This window comes from Hypomesus transpacificus, chromosome 10, assembly GCF_021917145.1.
Source record: "Hypomesus transpacificus isolate Combined female chromosome 10, fHypTra1, whole genome shotgun sequence".
Classification (NCBI taxonomy): Eukaryota; Metazoa; Chordata; class Actinopteri; order Osmeriformes; family Osmeridae; genus Hypomesus; species Hypomesus transpacificus.
This window is the reverse complement of record NC_061069.1, coordinates 12529265-12552626: the sequence shown is the minus strand read 5'-3', so window position 1 is coordinate 12552626 and position 23362 is coordinate 12529265. Positions and strand designations below refer to the sequence as shown.

The following is a 23362-nucleotide window of genomic DNA, read 5'->3' as shown; positions in this document are numbered from 1 at the left end:
GCTTGAACCATAGGGGTCCGAAAATCATGATTTTGGTGATTGTCTTGTGAAGTAGTTAACAACCAATCATGACAACTGAAGTTGGATTCACCAACTAACCACGTCTGTCCGTAATTCTAGCAGCCTTGCTCTCTGGTTAGTTTGAACACTAGTTGTGCCAGCTGGAACGCAAGAGAATGACTGGTGCGGCTAGCAATGGCCTCCTGACAACTGTCTCTCAGCAACACCACACCCTCCTCTGTCTGTCTTCTCAGTCAACGACCACTTGCTCTGTCAATCAGTAAAGGAATGAGCTGTGTAGAACAAAAAAGGCCTATATGTGTTATGGCTGGGAGCGGTGGGGATGGGCACTGCCTGTGAAACACTTGTTTCGTTCCGGTATAGTTCTGCTGTAACATCTGCTGTGTGAGGTCATGATTTTAACACAGATTTGAATGTAATTTCCATTCCCTATGCGCATAATATTGCTTATAAAAATAAGTGTCTCGGTTTTCGAGAATTAAATTGTTTATTTGAGGTCTGAGACGGAAACCATTTCCGAAAATATATTTTTTGAATTGCCCCAAAATACAAAAGAAAAAAACGTATCTGCTATCACTATGTTTAATTAAATGTTACTTGGTTTTTGAAATATAAAATGTATCGACTAAAGTTGCGTGTTGACAACAGAGAAGGTGACGTCATTGGGTATACGCGATCCACAGGAGGGGTGAGCTGGCCAGTGATCCACCGGCATCATGGCTTCCATACGGGAGAGGAAGTGATTTTAGTACACCCTAGAAGAATTAGACATTTTAGCACTGAAAATCTAACCGACTGCTGCTCTTTCCAGACGCAGCGTGGGTCAGAGGGGCAGGGGCTCTCCCTCCTTACCCTGGGCCTCCCCTAAAACCGGGATATATTTTAAATTTATTGTGAATTTGCCTTCATAAATCGAGAAAGATGGCGGAGGTACCGGCGGAGTGCACCATCAAAGTGATGTGCCGTTTCAGGCCCCTGAACAGTTCAGAGGTGACCAGAGGGGATAAATACATCCCAAAGTTTCAAGGGGAAGACAATGTTGTCATCGCGGTAAGTAATTTTGTTTAAATTCTGCAAGTTCGGGCGAGTGCCCTCTGTGATAGTTTACGCTGCGCCATTTCATGTGAGGTTTGAGGTAACCTGCCAACCGAGCTAGCTAGCTAGCTAGCTAGCTTGTAGCTAACGTCAGCTAGCACTGACCTGTCCACACACTGCAAGCCAGCTCTCTGTGTGTTGACCCATATCACCGCTCCACTGGGGACAGCTAACAAAATTACTAGCTGGTAGCTTTTACCAGCGCTCAACTGGGGACAGCTAACAATGCGAGCTAGCGTTCATTAATCACTATTCCACAGATATAGACACAATATTTCTGTTAATACCGACAACAAATCGTAATATCTCGTCGACTTAGCAAGCTGGCTAGCTATAAGTCTAGCTAACTAGCTAGCTAGATATACCAGCTAGCTAGAGCCAAATAACTCCTCTGCTGTCATTTGCTAGCTAGCTACTAGTTAAGCTTGCTAACGCGTCACGACATTCTATTTGTACATTACTAGCTAGCATCTAGTTAGGCTACCCAAATAACGAACTAAGTTAACATAGTCACTGACTAGCAGTCCCGTGTATATCGCCGATGGCATATCTGCCGATCTATCTGGTTATTTAGGTAACGTTAGTGGTAATCTTTACATGTCACACTTTGTTAGGAAACATCACCAAATAGCCAAGTAGAAACGAACTTTTACAAAGTCAGGTTTAACTGGTGACTATGGATAGGAAGGTACCGATAATTGGACGTGGAAATTACACCCACAAAGCCGTACCACAATGCTTTGGGCAGCTGTCCCAATAAGTCGAGTCAGTTTCTAGTCTATTTTTCGTCAGTTCTACCAATTTCTTCACGATATTGCACTCAATAGCAAGCAACTGGTGATAATATCAGTGTACCCTGTTTGTTTTATCTGACCTAATTACTCGTCTTACATGTAGACCCCGCCACACGATACGGAAATTGGGAGTTTGGCATTCTTGTAAAAAACAATAAGGAAATGTCTTAGCATGAACTGGTGCCCAAGTACCTCTTCTAGCGCTTCTAAAACAAATTACCTTGGCTTTATTCAATCATATTTTGTCTAGTGTGGCACTGGCACACCCTATTCACATTCTTTGTCCTGCCGTTAAATGGGATGAAGCGTTTTAGCTTAATGCCATGTCATGCCACCAAACAAATTGACACTCCATACTGGCCTACCGATAAAACGAATGACAGAATGCAGAAGCTAAAGGCCAGCTATTTTACTTTTTAAAAAGCAATGAAGCTGTAGTAAGTCTTAAAGGGTGGTTAAATAATATATTTCCTCTTCAACAAGTTCATTTGTTTTTCTTGGACTTTGATGCAGGGGCCTATTTGGACACGCCTCAGAAAAGAATTAAACTTTGTTTCTCTTGTTCGATTTTTTTGTATGATTTTTTTAGCGCTGGATTGTGTGCGTGTCTGAAACGGACGACAGTTAAATCGTTCTGGTCCTGCAAGCTTCGTCTCAAGTTGAAGAAATAACGGCAGGTTACACCGTTACACAGACTACACAAACTTGTTAAGCACTTGGTTGGCACAGCTGAATAAATGAGTCATTGACGTCATTACATGGCAACACATTTTAGGCAAACAAACTAGCTAGTTATTCACATTATCTTAAGTGTGCACTGTGATAATGGGCTGCTTCTGTCGCGGGAAGGGCAAACTGTAGACTGGAACTTTTAAGGTGTCAGTGTCACCCACAAAGACTGACAAGCAGAATCCAATGAAGAAAACTGAAGAAAAATGACACAACTTTGAAGAAAGCACTGGATTCTCAAGAATCTCAAGATGGCATCATTACAGTTTTTCAAGTAAAGTAAGGAGAGTCGGAGACCATATCAAAAGAATCATTCAGGTTCAATCTCCTTTAAGGTTCAACCCCCCCCCGCCTCCCATTTGTCACTTTGGATAAAAGCGTCTAAAAAAATGAATGCACGCTACGTTATGATTATATACAGCATTGTGCTGTTGTACTCATAACCACCAGCAGTAACTCAGGCAGCACTGGCCTGCTCGGCCCCCTGGGTAATCTCTGCTGTCTCTCTCCTGGCAACCAGCTGTTCCACCAATCAGAGATGGCAACTGGCACTTGGCAAATCCTCTGGAGGGTGGGGCTGGTGATTACTATTACGTGTGTTTTGCTTTGTGCTCTTATCCGGGATGACTGACTCACTTAGTTCAGCTCCTATTTTTTTTAATAACAGTCCTGGTCAGTGTGCCCTCTGTGAAAGGGCCTGCTGCTGTGCCCTCGTCACCTGAGCTTTGACGAGAAGCGACTGAACCGCTACCGCAGGCCTAGGCAGCCTCTGCTCTGATGTTGTCCCATGTCAGTGTCTCCCAGCACAGTTGTGACCAGAGGTGGGAGCTGGCTGTGTTGTAGCCGTGTCATTCAGCCTGTGCACACCACACCCCCCCTGTGGTTTACCATCCCTCTGCTCTGTAACAGCCGAGTAGAAAAACCGGTATTCAGCAGCGTCTCACTTTGAATGGAGCTTCTCCCAGCCTTGTACCATACACACACCAACAACGCGAGAAGGGGAGAGAGACAGAGGGACTGAAAAGGAAGAGAGAGAGAGAGACTCGCACACAGACAACGATAAAGAAAGAGAGAGGGGGGGGGGGGGTGTGGTGGCAAAGAAACTCGTCTACCGAATGAGGCGGAGTGCGGTTGGCTAGAACGGCGAAGGCAGGAGTGAATTATTCATGCCTCCATTACTGCCCTGTCACTCGTGCACACACTAAAAGATCACGTCAGCCTCCCAGGCTATGCTGTCACATCTCCCATGAACACACAACAGCAGGGCTACTTTTAGATCTGACTGTGGAAACAGGCAGTGGAGAGGAGGAGAGAGGAATGGAAAGGGGAGTCGAGGAGAGGCAGAAAGGTAGAGGAAGTGGAAAGGGGGAGGATGGGTAGAGGAAGAGAAGGAGAGTAGAGGACAGGAAGTAAACAGAAAGGTGAGAGGAGCAGAGGAAGGAGAGAGGGAAAAGGGAGAGAGGGTAGAAGATGCCTCCATGTTGGATCAGAACAAGATTTGTCTGCTTGTTAGTTTCAGTCCCGGCAGGTCACGAGCAGAGACGACACAGGTTAAAGTGTTTCTGTAAATCATAGTTTCAGTGATCATTTGGTTATTTAATTCATATTTTTCTCAATGGGGGATATCCTTTGGTTTATTCTGGTTCGTTGCCAATTAAAATGTGCCGAAAGCACAATATATCACTAAAGATTATCTGCCGACAAACAAACAGTGCTCTTTTCTCATCGACCGTGACTTGAGACAGTAATCTCAGTGGAACAGATATCCTGTGTTAGATTCTACCATAAATAACTAGGCCACTGACTTTGAAAACAGAGATCTAAGAAGGCAGTTATTTTCTGTTGCTACTGACTGGGTAGGATGAAATGTGTTGACAGGACTAATGGACGTTGGCCGGCCGGCTGGTTGGCTGTTTGGTATGCTGGCTGTTTGGCTGTCTGGCTGGCTGGATGTTTGATTGGGTAACTATTTGGCTGGCTGGCTTGTCTGGCTGTTTGGCTGGCTGGATGTTTGCCTGTTTGTCTGGTTGATTGGCTGGCTGGATGTTTGATTGGGTAGCTATTTGGCTGGCTGGCTGGCTGGCTGGCTGGCTTGGCTGGCTAGCTGGACTCAAGTGCTGTCATGTCTTGTGAGCGACCTGAGTCGTCAGCTGACGTTGCTGAATGGATGACTCCAAGGCCAGGCTGTGCCCTCAATCATTAACTCATTCCTCCAGTCCTTCCTTACCATGTAGCACCAGCCTAGACACACTACCAGGCCTCAACACACTACCAGGCCTCAACACCCTACCAGGCCTCAACACCCTACCAGGCCTCAACACACTACCAGGCCTCAACACACTACCAGGCCTCAACACACTACCAGGCCTCAACACCCTACCAGGCCTCAACACACTACCAGGCCTCAACACACTACCAGGCCTCAACACCCTACCAGGCCTCAACACACTACCAGGCCTCAACACACTACCAGGCCTCAACACACTACCAGGCCTCAACACCCTACCAGGCCTCAACACACTACCAGGCCTAGACACACTACCAGGCCTCAACACACTACCAGGCCTCAACACCCTACCAGGCCTCAACACACTACCAGGCCTCAACACCCTACCAGGCCTCAACACACTACCAGGCCTCAACACCCTACCAGGCATCAACACACTACCAGGCCTCAACACACTACCAGGCCTCAACACCCTACCAGGCCTCAACACACTACCAGGCCTCAACACACTACCAGGCCTCAACACCCTACCAGGCCTCAACACCCTACCAGGCCTAGACACACTACCAGGCCTCAACACCCTACCAGGCCTCAACACACTACCAGGCCTCAACACACTACCAGGCCTCAACACACTACCAGGCCTCAACACACTACCAGGCCTAGACACACTACCAGGCCTCAACACCCTACCAGGCCTCAACACACTACCAGGCCTAACACACTACCAAGTAGAAGCAAATGTGTTCAGTCAGGCAAGGCACAGTCATGACACATGACGTGTTGTTTGTTTACAAACAGTCATCTTTTTGATTGGCTGCACCACCTCGGTTACGACTAATGACCAAGAGTCGTGTGGGTGGGCCGTTTCCATAGCATCTGTAAACAGAGACAGCCGTGTCACCGTGGGAACGGAGTCTGTGATCCTTTATCCAGGTGTTGACATTGAAACAGAAAATCACCATCGGGCGGCCCGGCCAACCGGGGAAAGAGTGTCCAAGACTGATTGCGTTCTCTGTAATCAGCGTAGCAGTCTCACTGTTAGTGCAGCCTGCATACAGGGAGGTATAAAGGGTGTCTGGGAGCTGTCTGTTATTTCAAACAGAAATGTGCTGAGTTGTGTTGTCAACAAGCCAACCGGGAGCGTAGCCAGGGGGTGTTTGATGCAGGGTTCAGTGGGAGATCAGATCTCTATGATTAAAGGATGGGTTTAATTGATCTCCTGGCTTTGTGTAGATCTGCACTGGAACTTGCTCCATCACTTCAGGCTTCCGTGTGTGAGCCAGACACTAGAAATTTTCCTGGATGGAGTGAACAAAAAATGATTTATAGGATAAGAAGAGATATGGGTAGGAGAATGGAGAGAGAGATGGATAAGTGGATAGAGGGATGGATAACGAAACAGGTAGGAGGTAGAGGCAGGGAGGAGAAAGGGAGGTAGAGGCAGGGAGGAGAAAGGGAGGTAGAGGCAGGGAGGAAGAGGCAGAACAGGAGGTAGAGGCAGAACAAGAGGTAAAGGCAGGGAGGCGGTAGAGGTAGGGAGAAGAAAGGGAGGTAGAGGTAGAGGCAGGGAGGAGGTAGAGGTAGGGAGGAGAGGATGCGGAAATAAAAAGATGGCAGGATATAGAGAGGATCTAGTAGAGAATAACCAGAGACAGCAGGCCGCTAAAGTTAACAGACTTATTTAAAATGTAAAAACATTCTCCCTGCAGGACAAGCCCTACATGTAATGACTGTGTGTATCTCCCCTCTCCCTAAGCCCTACATCAGTGGTCACCAACCTTTTTAGGCCAAAGATCACCGACCTTTGCCTTGGTGACCCGAAGATCTACCTATTGAGGCGTTGAGAGACAGAACAGACTCCAGACTGAACTTACAACTTAACTTTATATTTGGCCTTATTGTAATTGAATGAAATCAAACACTTTGTGAACAATATGAACAAGAAAAAACACTTTTGCAATGAGCAGGCTGGATATGAACGGTTTTATTTATAAACTGAAGTTACAACACAACACTGACAAATTTCTCATGTGACAAGTCAGTGTGATGGCTGTGACTGAACACTGTCTGTGAGTGCCTTGTAGTTTGGCTCATAAGCAGAGACAGCCAGTCTGAGGCAGTCTGTGAGGTGTCTGTCAGTAAGCCGGCTCCTGTACTTGGATTTGGTGATTTTCATCTGTGAAAATGCCATTTCACAGAGGTAGGTCGATCCAAAGTAGGCACTCACTTTTAGTGCACATGCACTGAGGAGAGGAAACTTCTCTCGGCTGACAAGTCCCCAAAAGTCACTGTCCCTTGACCTGGCTTTCAGCTCAATGTCATTTTGCAAATCAAGCATCTCCATGTCCACTCCACTTGGCAAAGCAAATGCTTTCTCGAATTGGTCTGCAACCTCCTCTGTATTAATAGGCAGGAATGGGTTTGAAAGAAATGCAGCAATATCCTTCATGATTTCTAACTCACCAAAACGTCGACTGAACTCCGCTGCCAGTTTGTCCAGGTGCACACAGTACTGCTCAGGGTGAAAGTCAGAAGAGTCTTTGATGGACTGTGACATTTTTTCCAGGTTTGTAAAGTGTGTCAGCGTCCCTTTCCTCAGATTCGTGGTCCAGACACAGAGTTTGGCCTTGAACGCATTCACTGCGCTGATCATGTGGAGGAGGTGCCGGTCTTTTCCCTGGAGTTCGTGGTTGAGCGAGTTCAGTTTTCCGGTTAGGTCCGTCAGAAACCCCAGGTCCAGTAGCCACGCATCCGTTGAAAGTTCCTCGTGCTCCTCGTTCCTTTTCGACAGAAACGTCTTAATCTCAGGCAGCAAGTCAACAAATCGCTGCAGCACTTTTCCGCGACTCAACCACCTGACATCAGCATGCAGAAGCAGGTCTCCATACGCCGAATCGAGCTCATCCAATAACGCCTTGAATAAGCGATGCTGAAGCGCTTTTGCTCGAATCGAGTTTACCACTTTGACCACCAGTGACATGACATGAGAAAAGTCCACAACTTTCCCAGCCAAGGCTTGCTGATGAATCACACAGTGATACTTCATGAAGTCGGGGAAATCCGGATCATTACGGCACAGTGCTATAAAACCAGCGTGCACACCGCACATTGCCGGTGCCCCATCGGTAGTGATTGCCACCAGTTTCTGAATGGGGATGTTCTTTTCACGGACATAGCTTTTAAAAACGTTGTAAATATCCTCACCTCTCGTTCTCTCTTTTAATTGGAGAAGAGTGAGGAAGTCCTCCTTTGTTGTAAAGTCCTGGAAAGCCATTCTGACAAATACAACAAGCTGAGCCGTGTCCATTACATCCAGCGATTCATCAAACTGCAGTGAAAAATATTCACAGAGTGACAAGTCCTCCAACACCTTTTTGAAGGTGCTGCAAACAGTCTCTGCGGTGACGGTCAATAGTTCCTTAAACAAATCCCCATCTGTAAAAGGTCTCTTGTGTTTAGCCAAAATGTGGCTAATACGAAATGACGCCTCAGTTGCAGCCTTACTTTGAGACGTAGGTTGTGAGAAAAGCGACTGTTGAGCCTTCAACTCCACTTTCAGCTCCTGAACTTTTTTGGCGCGGATTGCGCTCTTTGGTGGATAGCAGTCTTTGAATTTCGGATGGTTAGTGTTGTGGTGCCGCTCCAAATTCCCTCGCTTAGACAGTGCCTGTGGCTGGTGGCACAACATACACACACTCTTGTCTTTTACCAAGGTAAAGATGAATTCCTCCTCCCATTCATGATGGAAACTGTAGTTTTTCGCCCTCTTTCGTGGTGCCTCTGCCATGCTTGCTAACACTATGTGGACAACACGGCCGGGTAAATAAACAAACCAACGGCAACCACGCCCACAGGTATCCTGGGATAGCAGGTCTCTCAAAGGTCGTCTTCGGGAAAAAACGCCCATTTATTCTGTCGGTGAATTGCTTTGCAACACGCACAGGCCAATATGAAAATCCAGGTACAAGAGAACGCGCGTTCAGTTTAAGAATCCTCCGCGTTCATGAATTAGTCTGAGATCAGTATTTCTGAAATTATTTTGGAGATCGACAGGGAAAGTCTCCGAGATCGACACGTCGATCGCGATCGACAGGTTGGCGACCTCTGCCCTACATGTTATGACTGTGTGTATCTCCCCTCTCCCTAAGCCCTACATGTTATGACTGTGTGTATCTCCCCTCTCCCTGCAGGGCAAGCCCTACATGTTATGACTGTGTGTATCTCCCCTCTCCCTAAGCCCTACATGTTATGACTGTGTGTATCTCCCCTCTCCTTGCACGGCAAGCCCTACATGTTATGACTGTGTGTATCTCCCCTCTCCCTAAGCCCTACATGTTATGACTGTGTGTATCTCCCCTCTCCTTACAGGGCAAGCCCTACATGTTATGACTGTGTGTATCTCCCCTCTCCCTAAGCCCTACATGTTATGACTGTGTGTATCTCCCCTCTCCCTAAGCCCTACATGTTATGACTGTGTGTATCTCCCCTCTCCCTAAGCCCTACATGTTATGACTGTGTGTATCTCCCCTCTCCCTAAGCCCTACATGTTATGACTGTGTGTATCTCCCCTCTCCCTAAGCCCTACATGTTATGACTGTGTGTATCTCCCCTCTCCCTACAGGGCAAGCCCTACATGTTATGACTGTGTGTATCTCCCCTCTCCCTAAGCCCTACATGTTATGACTGTGTGTATCTCCCCTCTCCCTAAGCCCTACATGTTATGACTGTGTGTATCTCCCCTCTCCCTAAGCCCTACATGTTATGACTGTGTGTATCTCCCCTCTCCCTACAGGGCAAGCCCTACATGTTATGACTGTGTGTATCTCCCCTCTCCCTGCAGGGCAAGCCCTACATGTTATGACTGTGTATCTCCCCTCTCCCTAAGCCCTACATGTTATGACTGTGTGTATCTCCCCTCTCCCTGCAGGGCAAGCCCTACATGTTATGACTGTGTGTATCTCCCCTCTCCCTAAGCCCTACATGTTATGACTGTGTGTATCTCCCCTCTCCCTAAGCCCTACATGTTATGACTGTGTGTATCTCCCCTCTCCCTAAGCCCTACATGTTATGACTGTGTGTATCTCCCCTCTCCCTAAGCCCTACATGTTATGACTGTGTGTATCTCCCCTCTCCCTACAGGGCAAGCCCTACATGTTATGACTGTGTGTATCTCCCCTCTCCCTAAGCCCTACATGTTATGACTGTGTGTATCTCCCCTCTCCCTAAGCCCTACATGTTATGACTGTGTGTATCTCCCCTCTCCCTAAGCCCTACATGTTATGACTGTGTGTATCTCCCCTCTCCCTAAGCCCTACATGTTATGACTGTGTGTATCTCCCCTCTCCCTACAGGGCAAGCCCTACATGTTTGACAGAGTGTTCCAGTCTAACACAACACAGGAACAAGTGTACAATGCCTGCGCTCAGAAGATTGTCAAAGGTGAGCGCCCTCTTAAAAACCATATCCCACATTTGAGGTTCTCCTCTGAAGTTCACGTGTTGATCAGTAGATCTTAAGCAGTATCAATGATGAACTCAATAGAGATTCATCAATGATTTTTTATGTTTGTTGATACATTTGTATTGATCTTTTCACAACCTGCGTTGATCACTCCATCTGTGTGTTACTGGTTGGTGAAAAAGCCTTGAATGTGTTACTGGCAGGTGAGTACAGATGCTACGTTGTGTCTCCTCTCTCTCTTAGATGTGCTGGAGGGGTACAACGGGACAATATTCGCCTACGGACAGACATCATCCGGCAAGACACACACCATGGAGGTACGCTCGCTCACTGCAGGAGCCAGCAGGCTGCGTCTGGGACCAGCACTGTCTACCTATTCAGACGGGTTTCATCCAGAAACAACCAGTTTTACTCACCATCAAATTGTGATGTTTAGTTTGCGTTTGTCTGGATGTACACGTACTGTACACGTACTCTGCACTCAACAATACTGTACACCTACTATGCATGTACTGTATGCTCAAAGCTCTCTGTGATGTTGCTTGTGAAAAGGGCTGTACAAATACAAGTGGTTTGGTTTCAGGGTAACCTCCATGACACAGATGGGATGGGCATCATCCCCAGGATTGTCCAGGACATCTTCAACTACATCTACTCCATGGATGAGAACCTGGAGTTCCATATCAAGGTAGGTCGAGAGGGCACGACTGCTTTTATTCGTTTTTAGTCCCGTTCCTGTTTGCTTCTCTTTGCACGCTCTCTCAAAGAAATGCAATTCTATGTACGAATCCATACTATGAGATGCTAATAATAGCTAACTTTTGACATGCCTTTTGGTAAAAGTAGTTCTTAAACATTTAAGAAAAGTTTTGGTGTTCTGGCTAATTCGTCATTTTTCCTTTACAGGTTTCATATTTTGAAATTTACTTGGACAAGATCCGGGACCTTTTGGATGGTAAGAGCCTGTTTGGGAGCCTAATGAGGACATCTCCCATCAAGTCTGCTAGCTGTGGGAGAATTAGCTTGTTTACATAACGAGCCAATTAAGGGCTCTGAAACATGGAGGTAATGAATGTTTAGGAAAGATAAGAGGGTGGTGCAGAGCAGCAGATGTAACTAATATCAAAATTAATGGTGTGTGTGAGAGAGAGAGTGTGTCTGTGTCATATACTAATGATAATGTGTGAATAAGCTGCATGCATCTTTTCCCATACAATCAATATGGGGCAATCACTGTCTAACATCATAGGTGTTCCCTGGCCAGCTAAATGATGCCTCACTGGTGGCGCTCTGCAGAGTGCACTGTGTTAGACAGTAATTACACAATCTAGAAGCAGCATGCCTTGAAACATTGTGATTCAGCTGCAGTCAACCTCTCCTTCTCCTCTCCAGTGTCAAAGACCAACCTGTCCGTGCACGAAGACAAAAACCGTGTGCCGTATGTGAAGGTGAGAGGAAATCTTTTCACCTTGAATGTTCTCTCACCTGCAGACCCGAGGCATAATTCAGACAAAGCAAATAGCGACTTGTTCAATAGAGACAAATCGAATTTAAGCCAGTGTTGTGCTTATACTTTTTTATGTTGACAACACCTCATGGATATGATAGAGGTAATCTGGTGTATGTTTGTTTTGGATCACAGGGCTGCACTGAGAGGTTTGTCTGCAGCCCTGAGGAAGTCATGGACACCATCGATGAAGGCAAATCAAACCGACACGTAGCAGTCACAAGTAAGAGACGACGAACCCAGTCCTATACTGTCCCGTACTCTACATACTGTCCCGTACTCTACATACTGTCCCGTACTCTACATACTGTCCCGTACTCTACATTAATACATGTGGTTGTTTACGTCAGCTTTCATGTTGGGGAGTTCTTAGTTATTACTAATGGTTTTGGGGAAAGTATAAAAGCGTTGATGAAGGAGGATTGTGTTATAAAAGGAACCTTGTGGGCACTCTAAAAGAAGGTGTGTGTGTGGTGCGTGTGTTGTGTGTGTGTGTTTGGGCAGACATGAATGAGCACAGCTCCCGCAGTCACAGCATCTTCCTGATCAACGTGAAGCAGGAGAACACTCAGACTGAGCAGAAGCTGAGCGGGAAGCTCTACCTGGTGGATCTGGCTGGCAGTGAGAAGGTGAGAGAACAGGGCTCCCCCTTACACCCTGCTCTGACCCCTTACACCCTGCTCTGATCCCTTACACCCTGCTCTGACCCCTTACACCCTGCTCTGACCCCTTACACCCTGCTCTGACCCCTTACACCCTGCTCTGATCCCTTACACCCTGCTCTGACCCCTTACACCCTGCTCTGACCCCTTACACCCTGCTCTGACCCCTTACACCCTGCTCTGACCCCTTACACCCTGCTCTGATCCCTTACACCCTGCTCTGACCCCTTACACCCTGCTCTGACCCCTTACACCCTGCTCTGACCCCTTACACCCTGCTCTGATCCCTTACACCCTGCTCTGACCCCTTACACCCTGCTCTGATCCCTTACACCCTGCTCTGACCCCTTACACCCTGCTCTGACCCCTTACACCCTGCTCTGACCCCTTACACCCTGCTCTGATCCCTTACACCCTGCTCTGACCCCTTACACCCTGCTCTGACCCCTTACACCCTGCTCTGACCCCTTACACCCTGCTCTGACCCCTTACACTCTGCTCTGACCCCTTACACCCTGCTCTGACCCCTTACACCCTGCTCTGACCCCTTACACCCTGCTCTGACCCCTTACACCCTGCTCTGATCCCTTACACCCTGCTCTGACCCCTTACACCCTGCTCTGACCCCTTACACCCTGCTCTGACCCCTTACACCCTGCTCTGACCCCTTACACTCTGCTCTGACCCCTTACACCCTGCTCTGACCCCTTACACCCTGCTCTGACCCCTTACACCCTGCTCTGACCCCTTACACCCTGCTCTGAACCCGTCTGCTCTCCTTTGATCCTGTCTCATCTGATTTCGTCTGGCCTGTTCAGTCTGGCCTTGTCCGGTATGATCCTGTTTGTTTTTATTTAAACCGATGTTGCCTGATTGGTTCGGTCCAGTATAATCCGGTCTGGTCAAGTCTGGCTGGGTGTGGGCAGGATAGCTTTCAAGATCCTGGTGCAACTGCTAGCTAGTGGACTTTCTTCATGAGCAGTTTTTCTCCCAATCGCTCTGCTACTTCCCCCCCCCTTCCTACACATCTAATCACCTTCCTCCCTCCCTCCTGCTCTCCTCTCTGCTCCTCTATCTGACCACATCCATCACTGCCTTTCCACTTTCATTTTCCATCTCCCCTCTCTGACCCCTATCGTCCTCTTTTCTTCTCTCTCACCAGGGAGAGGAGATTTAATTCTCAGAGCTCTGGCCCCTGTACTGACCCATCATCTTCTGTCCCCCTCCATTGTTTATCCATTAACCTCGTACATAGACCATGAACCATTGGTGACCCATTGCTGCTCCAGTCCATTCATTATCAGCCGTGCTATGAGTACATATTGGAACTAAACCACATCACCAAAACACTGTTTCTGGAAAGTATTATAAAAAAAAAGGTGTATAACTTAGTTCCTGAATGAACATCTTTTCTCAAGTGCATTCTGTTGCTCACACGTTCTTATTCCTACGTCTCTTGTCCTCAACTAAGCTTTAATACAAATGTGATGATTTCCTGTGATGTCCCTCTTATTTGTGAGCTAGCTAGGCTAACTCTGTCTCTCTCTCTCTTCTCCCTGTCTTTCTCCCTCTCTCTCCCTCCTCTCTCTCAGGTCAGTAAGACGGGAGCAGAAGGAGCTGTATTGGATGAGGCCAAGAACATCAACAAGTCTCTGTCCTCCCTGGGTAACGTCATCTCCGCCCTGGCCGAGAGCTCGGTGAGTCCAGCGATGCTAACCTTACGTTTAACCTTATGCTTTAGCAGACATGCTAACATCGGACCTTTTAGCCATCGCTAAGATGCTAACGCTACATACGTAGCTGTGGAAGAGAGGGTGTTAGCTTATGTTTAGCAATAGTTATAGTGTAGCTTTTAGTTAAAAAGTTAGTGTTTTGTTTCCGGTCTAGCTAGATCCGCTATGGTGTTGTAGTTTTTCTAACGTCAGTAGTTGTTGCAAGAGGATGTGAAAAAAACTAAGTTTGCTAGGCCAAAAAGAACGTTAATCTCGCGGAAAAAAAAATGTATGCCGTTAAAATGGGTTTGCGTTAACGCTGTTAATAAAGCGTTTAACCGACAGCACTAACTATAATGACTCATCTTACACATTTTGTGGTTGTGTATTTGGCTGATCCCCTTCTCTTCCCTGTCTGTTCCAGGCATACATCCCCTACAGAGACAGCAAGATGACCCGTATCCTGCAGGACTCCCTGGGGGGAAACTGTCGGACCACCATCATCATCTGCTGCTCCCCCTCCTCCTACAACGAGTCGGAGAGCAAGTCCACACTCATGTTCGGGCAGAGGTGAGTCGAATCAAGCACACCCAAACCAGCAAACGTGCAGGCCAGGTCACACTATGGCCACTGTCTGTGTTTCGTCATGTGACATGTGGAGGGCTATGACATTTTGACTTCTGATCAAGAAGATCTAGGTTAAAATCCCCCCTCCTCTCCCTTTACGTCGCTTTTAAGAAAAAAAGTCTGTCGAACGAGTACACGATATATTCTCTATTCTGGATAAACAGCTGTTGCATTTGTGTGGTTTCCCAGAGCGAAGACCATCAAGAACACGGTGTGTGTGAACGTGGAGCTGACGGCGGAGCAGTGGAAGAAGAAGTACGAGAGGGAGAAGGAGAAGAACAAGACTCTGCGCAGCACCGTCACCTGGCTGGAAAACGAGCTCAACCGCTGGAGGAACGGTGAGACCAGCCTGTCTGACTGACTGGATCTGTCTGACTGTCTGTTTCTGGTTTCTGTCTGTCTGACTGTTTCTGTCTGTCTGACTGTGTCTGTCTGTTTCTGTCTGTCTGACTGACTGTTTCTGTCTGTCTGACTGTTTCTGTCTGTCTGACTGTTTCTGTCTGTCTGACTGTGTCTGTCTGTTTCTGTCTGTCTGACTGACTGTTTCTGTCTGTTTCTGTCTGTCTGACTGTTTCTGTCTGTCTGACTGTTTGTCTGTCTGACTGTTTCTGTCTGTCTGACTGTTTCTGTCTGTCTGTTTCTGTCTGTCTGTTTGTCTGTCTGACTGTTTCTGTCTGACTGTTTCTGTCTGTCTGTTTCTGTCTGTCTGACCATCCGCTTTTCTTCTCTCTTTCTCTCGTGTCTTGCTGTCTGTCCTGAATCCCTCTCTTTTGTCTTGTCTCCTTCTCTCCTTTCCTCTCCTTTGCTATCAAGTTACTGTCGCTCTCCTCCTCCCACTCTGTATCCTGTCCTGCTCCACAACCCCCTGACCTTGTCGCTGCGCCCCCTGCAGGAGAGAGCGTGCCGGTGGACGAGCAGTTCGACAAGGAGAAGGCTAACGCCGAGGTGCTGGCCCTGGATAACGTCCCCAACGACAAGCCCGCCTCCACACCCAACGTCCCGGGGGTCCGTCTGACGGACGCAGAGAAGGGCAAGTGTGAGGCGGAGCTGGCTAAGCTGTATAACCAGCTGGACGACAAGGTGTGTGTGTTTGGATCTCTCCTTCCTGGTGTGTGTGTGTGTGGATCTCTCCTTCCTGGTGTGTGTGTCTGTGTGCACATCTGTGTGTGTCTTTGTGTCAGTTATCCCAGGAAGGGAGTCAGGTGGCTGAGCGGTTAGGGAATTGGGCTAGTAATCAGAAGGTTGCTGGTTCAATTACCAGCCGTGCCAAATGATGTTGTGTTCTTGGGCAAGGCACTTCACCCTACTTGCCTCAGGGGGGAATGTCCCTGTACTTACTGTAAGTCGCTCTGAATAAGAGCGTCTGCTAAATGTAAATGTGAATAACGAGCGATCACGTTGTGTTTTTTCTCTGTGCAGGACGATGAGATCAACCAGCAGAGTCAGCTGGTGGAGAAACTGAAACAACAGATGCTGGACCAGGATGAGGTGAGGAGGAGGAGGGCTGATCCAGGCTAGGGGACTAGACCCAGGCTGGGGGGCAGATCCAGGCGGGGGGGCAGACCGAGGCTAGGAGACTAGACCCAGGCTGGGGGGCAAATCCAGGCTAGGGGACTAGACCCAGGCTAGGGAACTAGACCCAGGCTAGGGGACTAGACCCAGGCTGGGGGACTAGACCCAGGCTGGGGGGCAAATCCAGGCTAGGGGACTAGACCCAGGCTAGGGGACTAGACCCAGGCTAAGGGCTAGTGTTTGAGTTCTCTGAAGTTGATGACCTCAGTGGTTTGGCCCCTCCTAGGCCCCAGGATAATAGAATGTATCAGGATAAATATCCTCCAATGACGAAGCCTCATGCAGCTTACGGAGCCTTGGGCTGTTTGGAACCAAGGAACATTCTGTTGGCCCAGTAGGACCTCTGGTGGCTTCAGCCTAGAATTGCAGGGTTGCAAATTCATCACAATATGAGTTGGTTACTACGTATATCCATGTACACTCACTGATGCATAGCCTTTTCTTGTGTTTCTGCATATGCACAGTTTTTTATATAACACACACCCACCGAATGTCAAAATGTTAACCTCTCTCTCTCTCTCTCACCCTTCCTCTCACTCCATCTTTCCCTGTCCCTCTCTCTATCTCTCCCTTTCTCCCTTCTTCCCCCCCCCCCCCCCCCCCCCCCCCCCCCCCCTCCTGCTGGTAGCTCCTGTCGTCGTCTCGCCGCGACCACGACAACCTGCAGGGAGAGCTGAACCGCCTGCAGGCGGAGAACGAGGCGTCCAAGGACGAGGTGAAGGAGGTGCTGCAGGCCCTGGAGGAGCTGGCCGTCAACTACGACCAGAAGAGCCAGGAGGTGGAGGACAAGACCAAGGAGTTCGAGATGCTCAGCGATGAGCTCAACCAGAAATCGGTACGAGGCTGTGTCTGGTTGTTAGCCGCTTGTCTGGTTGGGTAGCTGGCTTGTTGAATGCTGGCTGGTTGACTGGTTGGTTAGCTGGTTAGGTAGTTGTTTTTGAAACCCCATCATGTGCATATTGAAATGAACAATGCCATCTGTTAGTGAGAAGAGAATAGGACTTGTACAGCATGGTGACTGTGACTGTGTCCCTCCCCCCAGTCCGTCCTGTCCTCCATCGACTCTGAGCTGCAGAAGCTGAAGGAGATGTCGAACCACCAGAAGAAGAGGGTGACTGAAATGATGTCCTCACTGCTCAAGGACCTGGCGGAGATCGGCATCGCCGTAGGCAGCAACGACATCAAGGTAGGGTGTCACTGCACCCCCTCCTGAGGGTTAGGGTACAGGCTGTCTGCTGTTCAGTCGTGTCGGTTAACTCTCTCTGTCTTGTCTCTTTCTCTCTCTCTCTCCCCCCCCTCCCTCCCTTAGCAACACGAGGGCAGCGGACTTATAGATGAGGAGTTCACGGTGGCTCGTCTCTACATCAGTAAGATGAAGTCGGAGGTGAAGACCCTGGTGAAGCGCAGCAGGCAGCTGGAGAGCACCCAGTCTGAGAGCAACCAGAAGATGGAGGAGAACGAGAAGGAGCTGGCCGCCTGCCAGCTGCGCATCTCCCAGGTATGAGACCAGCCTGAACGCTGCTTCCCCTGTCTGTGGGATTCACACCAGGGGGGGGTCGAGTGTGTTGATTGATTGGATCTGGATCTTTGCACTTGGTGTCAGATAGTGGGGGTTTTTAAGCTCTTAGCCTAACCTTAATGGTCCAGGTGTTAGATGGATCCATAGGGACTGATGCTCATCTCCTCCTCCTCTTGATCTCCCTCTCACTCTCTCCTCTCTCCCCCACCTCCTCTCACCAGCACGAGGCTAAGATCAAGTCTCTGACGGAGTACTTGCAGAACGTGGAGCAGAAGAAGAGGCAGCTGGAGGAGAACGTGGACTCCCTCAACGAGGAGCTGGTCAAGATCAACGCCCAGGGTACCTCTCTCTCTGTCTCTCTCTCTGTCTCTCTCTGTTCTCTCTCTCATTACGGCTCTCTGATTTGCGCCCATGAGAGCTAACTGATGATGTGTATGATGACTTCTACAGAGAAAGTCCATGCCATGGAGAAGGAGAATGAGATCCAGTCAGCCAACGAAGTCAAGGTACGGACAATGTTTAATTCCTATAAATCATGAAATGATGTGTCTAGCCATGATCCTGTACTGGACGGTGAAGGTGGAGTCATGTTCCCATGGTGTGGGATACCTGGGAGCACAACAACATGAACACCCTGACGGACGACCTTTGAACTGTTGTGTTGGCGAATGCCCTCTGACCTGTGGTGTTGGCGGCTGACCTTTGACCCCCCCCCCCCCCCACCCAGGAGGCTGTGGAGAAGCAGATCCACGGTCACCGCGAGGCCCACCAGAAGCAGATCAGTAGCCTGAGAGACGAGCTGGAGAAGAAGGAGAAACTGATCACAGATCTGCAGGAGTAAGAACCGTTAAACACGCAGTAACACAGACCTGCGGGAGTGACCATCATAGATATACGGTCACACAGAGCTGCATGGTCTGATATATATGTGTGTGTGTGTTGTCCAGTCTGAACCAGAAGATCATGCTGGAGCAGGAGAGGCTGAGGGTGGAGCACGAGAAGCTCAAGTCCACCGACCAGGAGAAGAGCCGCAAGCTGCACGAGCTCACGTACGTACACACACACGTCTCTCTCTGTCTCCATCTCTCTGTTTCAATTCTTCTCTATCCCTACCTCTATCTCTGTCTCTCTATCCCTACCTCTGTCTCCCTCCATCTCTATCTTTCCCTATCGCTATCTGTCTCTATTTCTGTCTCTATCTCTCTCTGTCACTTCCTGTTTAACCCTTAGCACCCAGTGTGTGTGAGGCTGACCCCTGACCCCAGTGTGTTGCTGTGGTGTTGCAGGGTGATGCAGGACAGGAGGGAGCAGGCCAGACAGGACCTGAAGGGGCTGGAGGAGACTGTGGTGAGTCACCTGGCCCAGGGCTGGGCTTCCCGGTGGAGGTGTCTATTTACATTTATGCAGACACCGACGCCACCTACACACACTGTCCACTGACTCATTCATCCTCACACTCTCTCTCGTTCTCCCCCTCCCCTTCCTCTTTTCAAATCAGGCTAAGGAACTCCAGACTCTGCACAACCTTAGGAAGCTCTTCGTCCAGGACCTGGCCACTCGAGTTAAAAAGGTACAAAAGGAGTGTGCGTGTGTCTAGGGGTGCATGCCAGAGTGTGTGAGGGGAGGGGGGTGGGGGGCTCCTCCGGTGGCAGTGCGTGCCTCCATTTCCAGTTCCCTTACTTTGTGGTGTGACAGAGTGTGTGTTGTGTCTGTGCAGAGCGCAGAGATGGACTCTGACGACACAGGAGGCAGCGCCGCCCAGAAACAGAAGATCTCCTTCCTGGAGAACAACCTGGAGCAGCTCACCAAGGTCCACAAGCAGGTGAGCAGCAAGCAGACCAGCTCTCCTACAGTCAGCCAACACTGCCTGAGTCGTTTACTTAACAGTCTCTCTTTTTTTCCTCTCCCCCCTTCCCTTTACTGCTCTCTTTCCCCCTTATCTCTTCCCTCTCTCCGTCCATCCATCCCTCCTTCCCTCCCTCTCCATCCATCCATCCACCTCCTTTCTCTATCCATCAAACCACCTCTTCCTCTTCTCCTTCTCTTCCTCCTCTCCCTCTCTTCCTCCTCTCGCTCTCTTCCACCTCCTCTCCTTCTCTTCCTCCTCTCCCTCTCTTCCTCCTCTCCCTCACTCCCAGCTGGTGCGTGACAACGCTGACCTGCGCTGCGAGCTGCCCAAGCTGGAGAAGCGTCTGCGAGCCACGGCAGAGCGGGTCAAGGCCCTGGAGACGGCCCTGAAGGAGGCCAAGGAGAACGCCGCCCGCGACCGCAAGCGCTACCAGCAGGAGGTGGACCGCATCAAGGAGGCCGTGAGGGCCAAGAACATGGCTAGGAGGGGGCATTCCGCTCAGATCGGTGAGACACACACACACTCCTTCACTCACACTTTACTTATACTTCTTAAATTATTTTTATTTTTTACACAAATATCTGTATTTCCTAATCTTACATTTTTTAAGCCAGGCTCGTTAATGTAGTTTTAATCTGTCAAATGTTTTGTAAACCTTGCAAAAAAAAATTATTCTAACCTTGTTTTCGAAAATAATTTTTCAACCTTTTAAAACCCCCCCAAAAAATATTTTTTAGCTTCATAAACTTTGTTTTTTGTAACAACTTTAACTTAACTAAAAAAGTGTAGTCAGCCCAACAACTTTTCCCAGAGTCTTTTAAAAGTACCTGTGCCTCACACCTGACGCTCTGCCTTTCCTCCTTGCAGCCAAACCCATCCGCCCAGGGCAGCCCCCCGTGGCCTCTCCCACGCACCCCAACGTGATCCGCAGCGGAGGGGGCCTCTACCAGAACAGCCAGGCTGTGGCCATCAGGGGGGGCGGAGGAGCCAAACAGGACAAGAAGTAGGTCACTCTAACTCTGGTCTTGATTTAACTTCCCCTCCATCCCTCCCTTTCTTCCTCTCCTCCCCCACTCGACCAGATAAAGTCTCAGTTTTTATAACGGTAGTTGTGGACGTGATCATGTCTTCTAACGTCTCACCTATTTAACCTTACCCCCCCCCCCCCCCCCCCCCCCCGCCTCAGCAGCTGAAGACGGGAGGATGACTCGCATCATTATCGGAGGAGTGACTTCTATCACCATGACAACCCCTCATCCCATCACACAGTGACCCACAGCCCCTTACCAGCCCAGGCCTTGGTCTGGGGGGAGGAGTTTTGAATATAAATATATAAATATTCATGACCTGTACAGATCTCCCCTCTGTGTTTCCCTCTCTCTCTCTCTCTCTCTCTCTCTCTCTCTCTCTCTCTCTCTCTCTCTCTCTCTCTCTCTCTCTCTCTCTCTCTCGTCTGTCTCCCCCCCCCCAATCTTTTTCTCTCTGTCTGCAACTATACAAAAAAAAAGAAGAAATGGGATTTAATATTCAGTGAAACACAAGACCTTGTCATCCAGCGCAGAGCACAGCAGTCTTGGCCAAAGGATCCATGTACATTTGACCTGATGTGTAGCTTTGTTTCGTTGCACAGTTTGTCGTCATCCTTGTCCTAAGTAGTCTGCTGTACCAAGCTGAATGTACTATACTGGTGTCTGAATAAGAAAATTAGACAGCAACAACAACAAAAAAACTTTAATACAGCAGAAAGAGAAAATCCTACCACGTTCTGTCAAGGCTAACCTGTACATTTTATCATTCTTTTTTCTTTATTTTGGTTGTGTCACACTTTCTCTGGGTAGATTTGACATGCTTCTTTAAAAAACAAAAAAACCACAACAAAAAAAGGTTTGAATTGACTTGTTGGCATTGAGCACTACTTGTCCTGTCCTGTTGTACAGATGGAAAACTTCACTACAGCACCATATGCTTCCTTAAGAGGTGTTTGGGTTTGAAAATGCCAAGACGTGCAGCAGTAGATGTATTTAACTTGAGTACCTGTGGAGGCCAATGTTTCTATCGTTAAAATATATATATATATATATATATATATTAAAAAAAGTTAATGAAAATTGGTGGTCACAAGAAGGATGCAAAGCAGTGGGGGTGTGTGAAGGGGTGAGAGAATGATCCGGATGAAACCCTACCTTTATCTCAACCTTTTCCAAGTCGATTAATGTTTTACTCCTGTGTGGTTTCAAATAGTGTTGCTGAAAATCTGCTCGTAGACTGAGATGGTGCGCGCGCTTGTCCTGTCCTGTCCTAGTTTTGCCGCTTTCACACAGAAACGTTCTCTTGAAAGAAGTAGGCTAGAATTTGGTTTTGGCTTATGGCTGGAACCATTTTAAGTGTAAAATAGCTTTTCAGTATATAACTGTTTTTTTTTTTTATCTAGGGTGCCTCACTTAAGATCCCCCCGTCCCCTTCCCGAATACAACCTTTATGTGGAAATTAGATTCAACAGTTGCTATCTAGCGGTTAACCTTTTCTACTGGAAGTGCATTTGAATGAAAGGCGGCGTTGGATTGGCCCCGGCCCTTGCCACTGATCAGCCAATCAGGTGAAGCAGGGCCATGGTCAAGGCAATTAAGTTGTCAATTGGATAAGCTTCCTTCAAGTATCAACCTTGAAATACGAAACTAAAAGTTTGTTAGAGTTTGTTAGGATTTAGTATGCTGGCCAACAATCTAGGGAACAGATGCCCCCTCCCACCTATTGTTGTCCTGTCAAATCTGAAGCCTTTGCAAAGCAGTGATACAAAGCATGAAACCATCTTGTGAGTGCAATATAGGCATACAAATATTGTATAGCCATGATTGTTAGGTATGACCTGGATGAGGTTTTTTGTTTTGTTCCGTTTTTATAGTCAGCTACGATAAGCCGTTTCAGAATTTAACTTTTATTGTTTCCGCTTGAATATGTAGGCTATTTAATTAATAGCACTTGAGAATTCTTCTGAAACATTGGACCTGTGTTTCGAATACACTCTAAACCCCTTGTCTTGAGGGAGGGAAATTGTAAACTATTTCCAAAAAGCCTGATAGCGGAATGGTGTTACTATGTTTACATGATCGGTTTATCGTTATGTAGAGGCTAGAATTTGAGGCTTTGCCCGAAACTGCGTCAGGACAGCGCTGTGTCCATCCCGTCTTAATGTAACTTCAGAGCAGTACACTCGCAGTATGGTCTTCATACCCCGTCTTCACCTGCCCGCGGTCCCGCTTTAAGTGATATGAAATGGGGTGAGGGGAGGAGGTAAACCACATTCACCTGTTTATGACACAAAATTAACAACAATTTGTTTGCATTGATTCGAAAGAAAGAAAAAAAAACCGCGTAGCCACTTTTTATTACTGTGTAATAGTTGCTCAATTCCTAATTGACAGTAAGGATTTCATCAATGGACAGAACGGTACTGGATCATTCCTGGAGAACTGGGGCACAACTGCGGGGCTCAAAAGAGGGAAACGGGGAAGTAAATGATATCACCTTTTTGGATTGACTGCATGATGTAAATGTATGTGTGATTAAATAATTATGAAAAAACTA

At 48.1% G+C, this 23362-nt stretch overlaps 1 protein-coding gene across 2 annotated transcripts; it reads left to right on the top strand.

Annotated features, from left to right (window-relative positions):
* The first annotated feature begins 712 nt into the window (after positions 1 to 712).
* Positions 713 to 23362, top strand: LOC124472484 (kinesin-1 heavy chain). 2 transcript variants are annotated; one of them, XM_047027350.1, is made up of 26 exons: positions 713 to 1071; positions 10221 to 10308; positions 10573 to 10646; positions 10913 to 11017; positions 11236 to 11284; positions 11722 to 11777; positions 11972 to 12059; positions 12341 to 12465; positions 14091 to 14195; positions 14635 to 14780; positions 15027 to 15175; positions 15730 to 15917; positions 16257 to 16325; positions 17038 to 17244; positions 17452 to 17595; positions 17719 to 17907; positions 18150 to 18267; positions 18379 to 18434; positions 18656 to 18765; positions 18876 to 18977; positions 19215 to 19275; positions 19427 to 19498; positions 19646 to 19750; positions 20067 to 20283; positions 20645 to 20780; positions 20967 to 23362. In XM_047027350.1, the coding sequence occupies exons 1-26, from the start codon at positions 943 to 945 to the stop codon at positions 20968 to 20970; spliced, it is 2892 nt and encodes a 963-aa protein (XP_046883306.1). In that variant the 5' UTR covers positions 713 to 942; the 3' UTR covers positions 20971 to 23362. The 2 variants fall into 2 exon arrangements, with proteins under 2 accessions (XP_046883306.1, XP_046883305.1); XM_047027349.1 differs by having other exon boundaries at positions 20964 to 23362.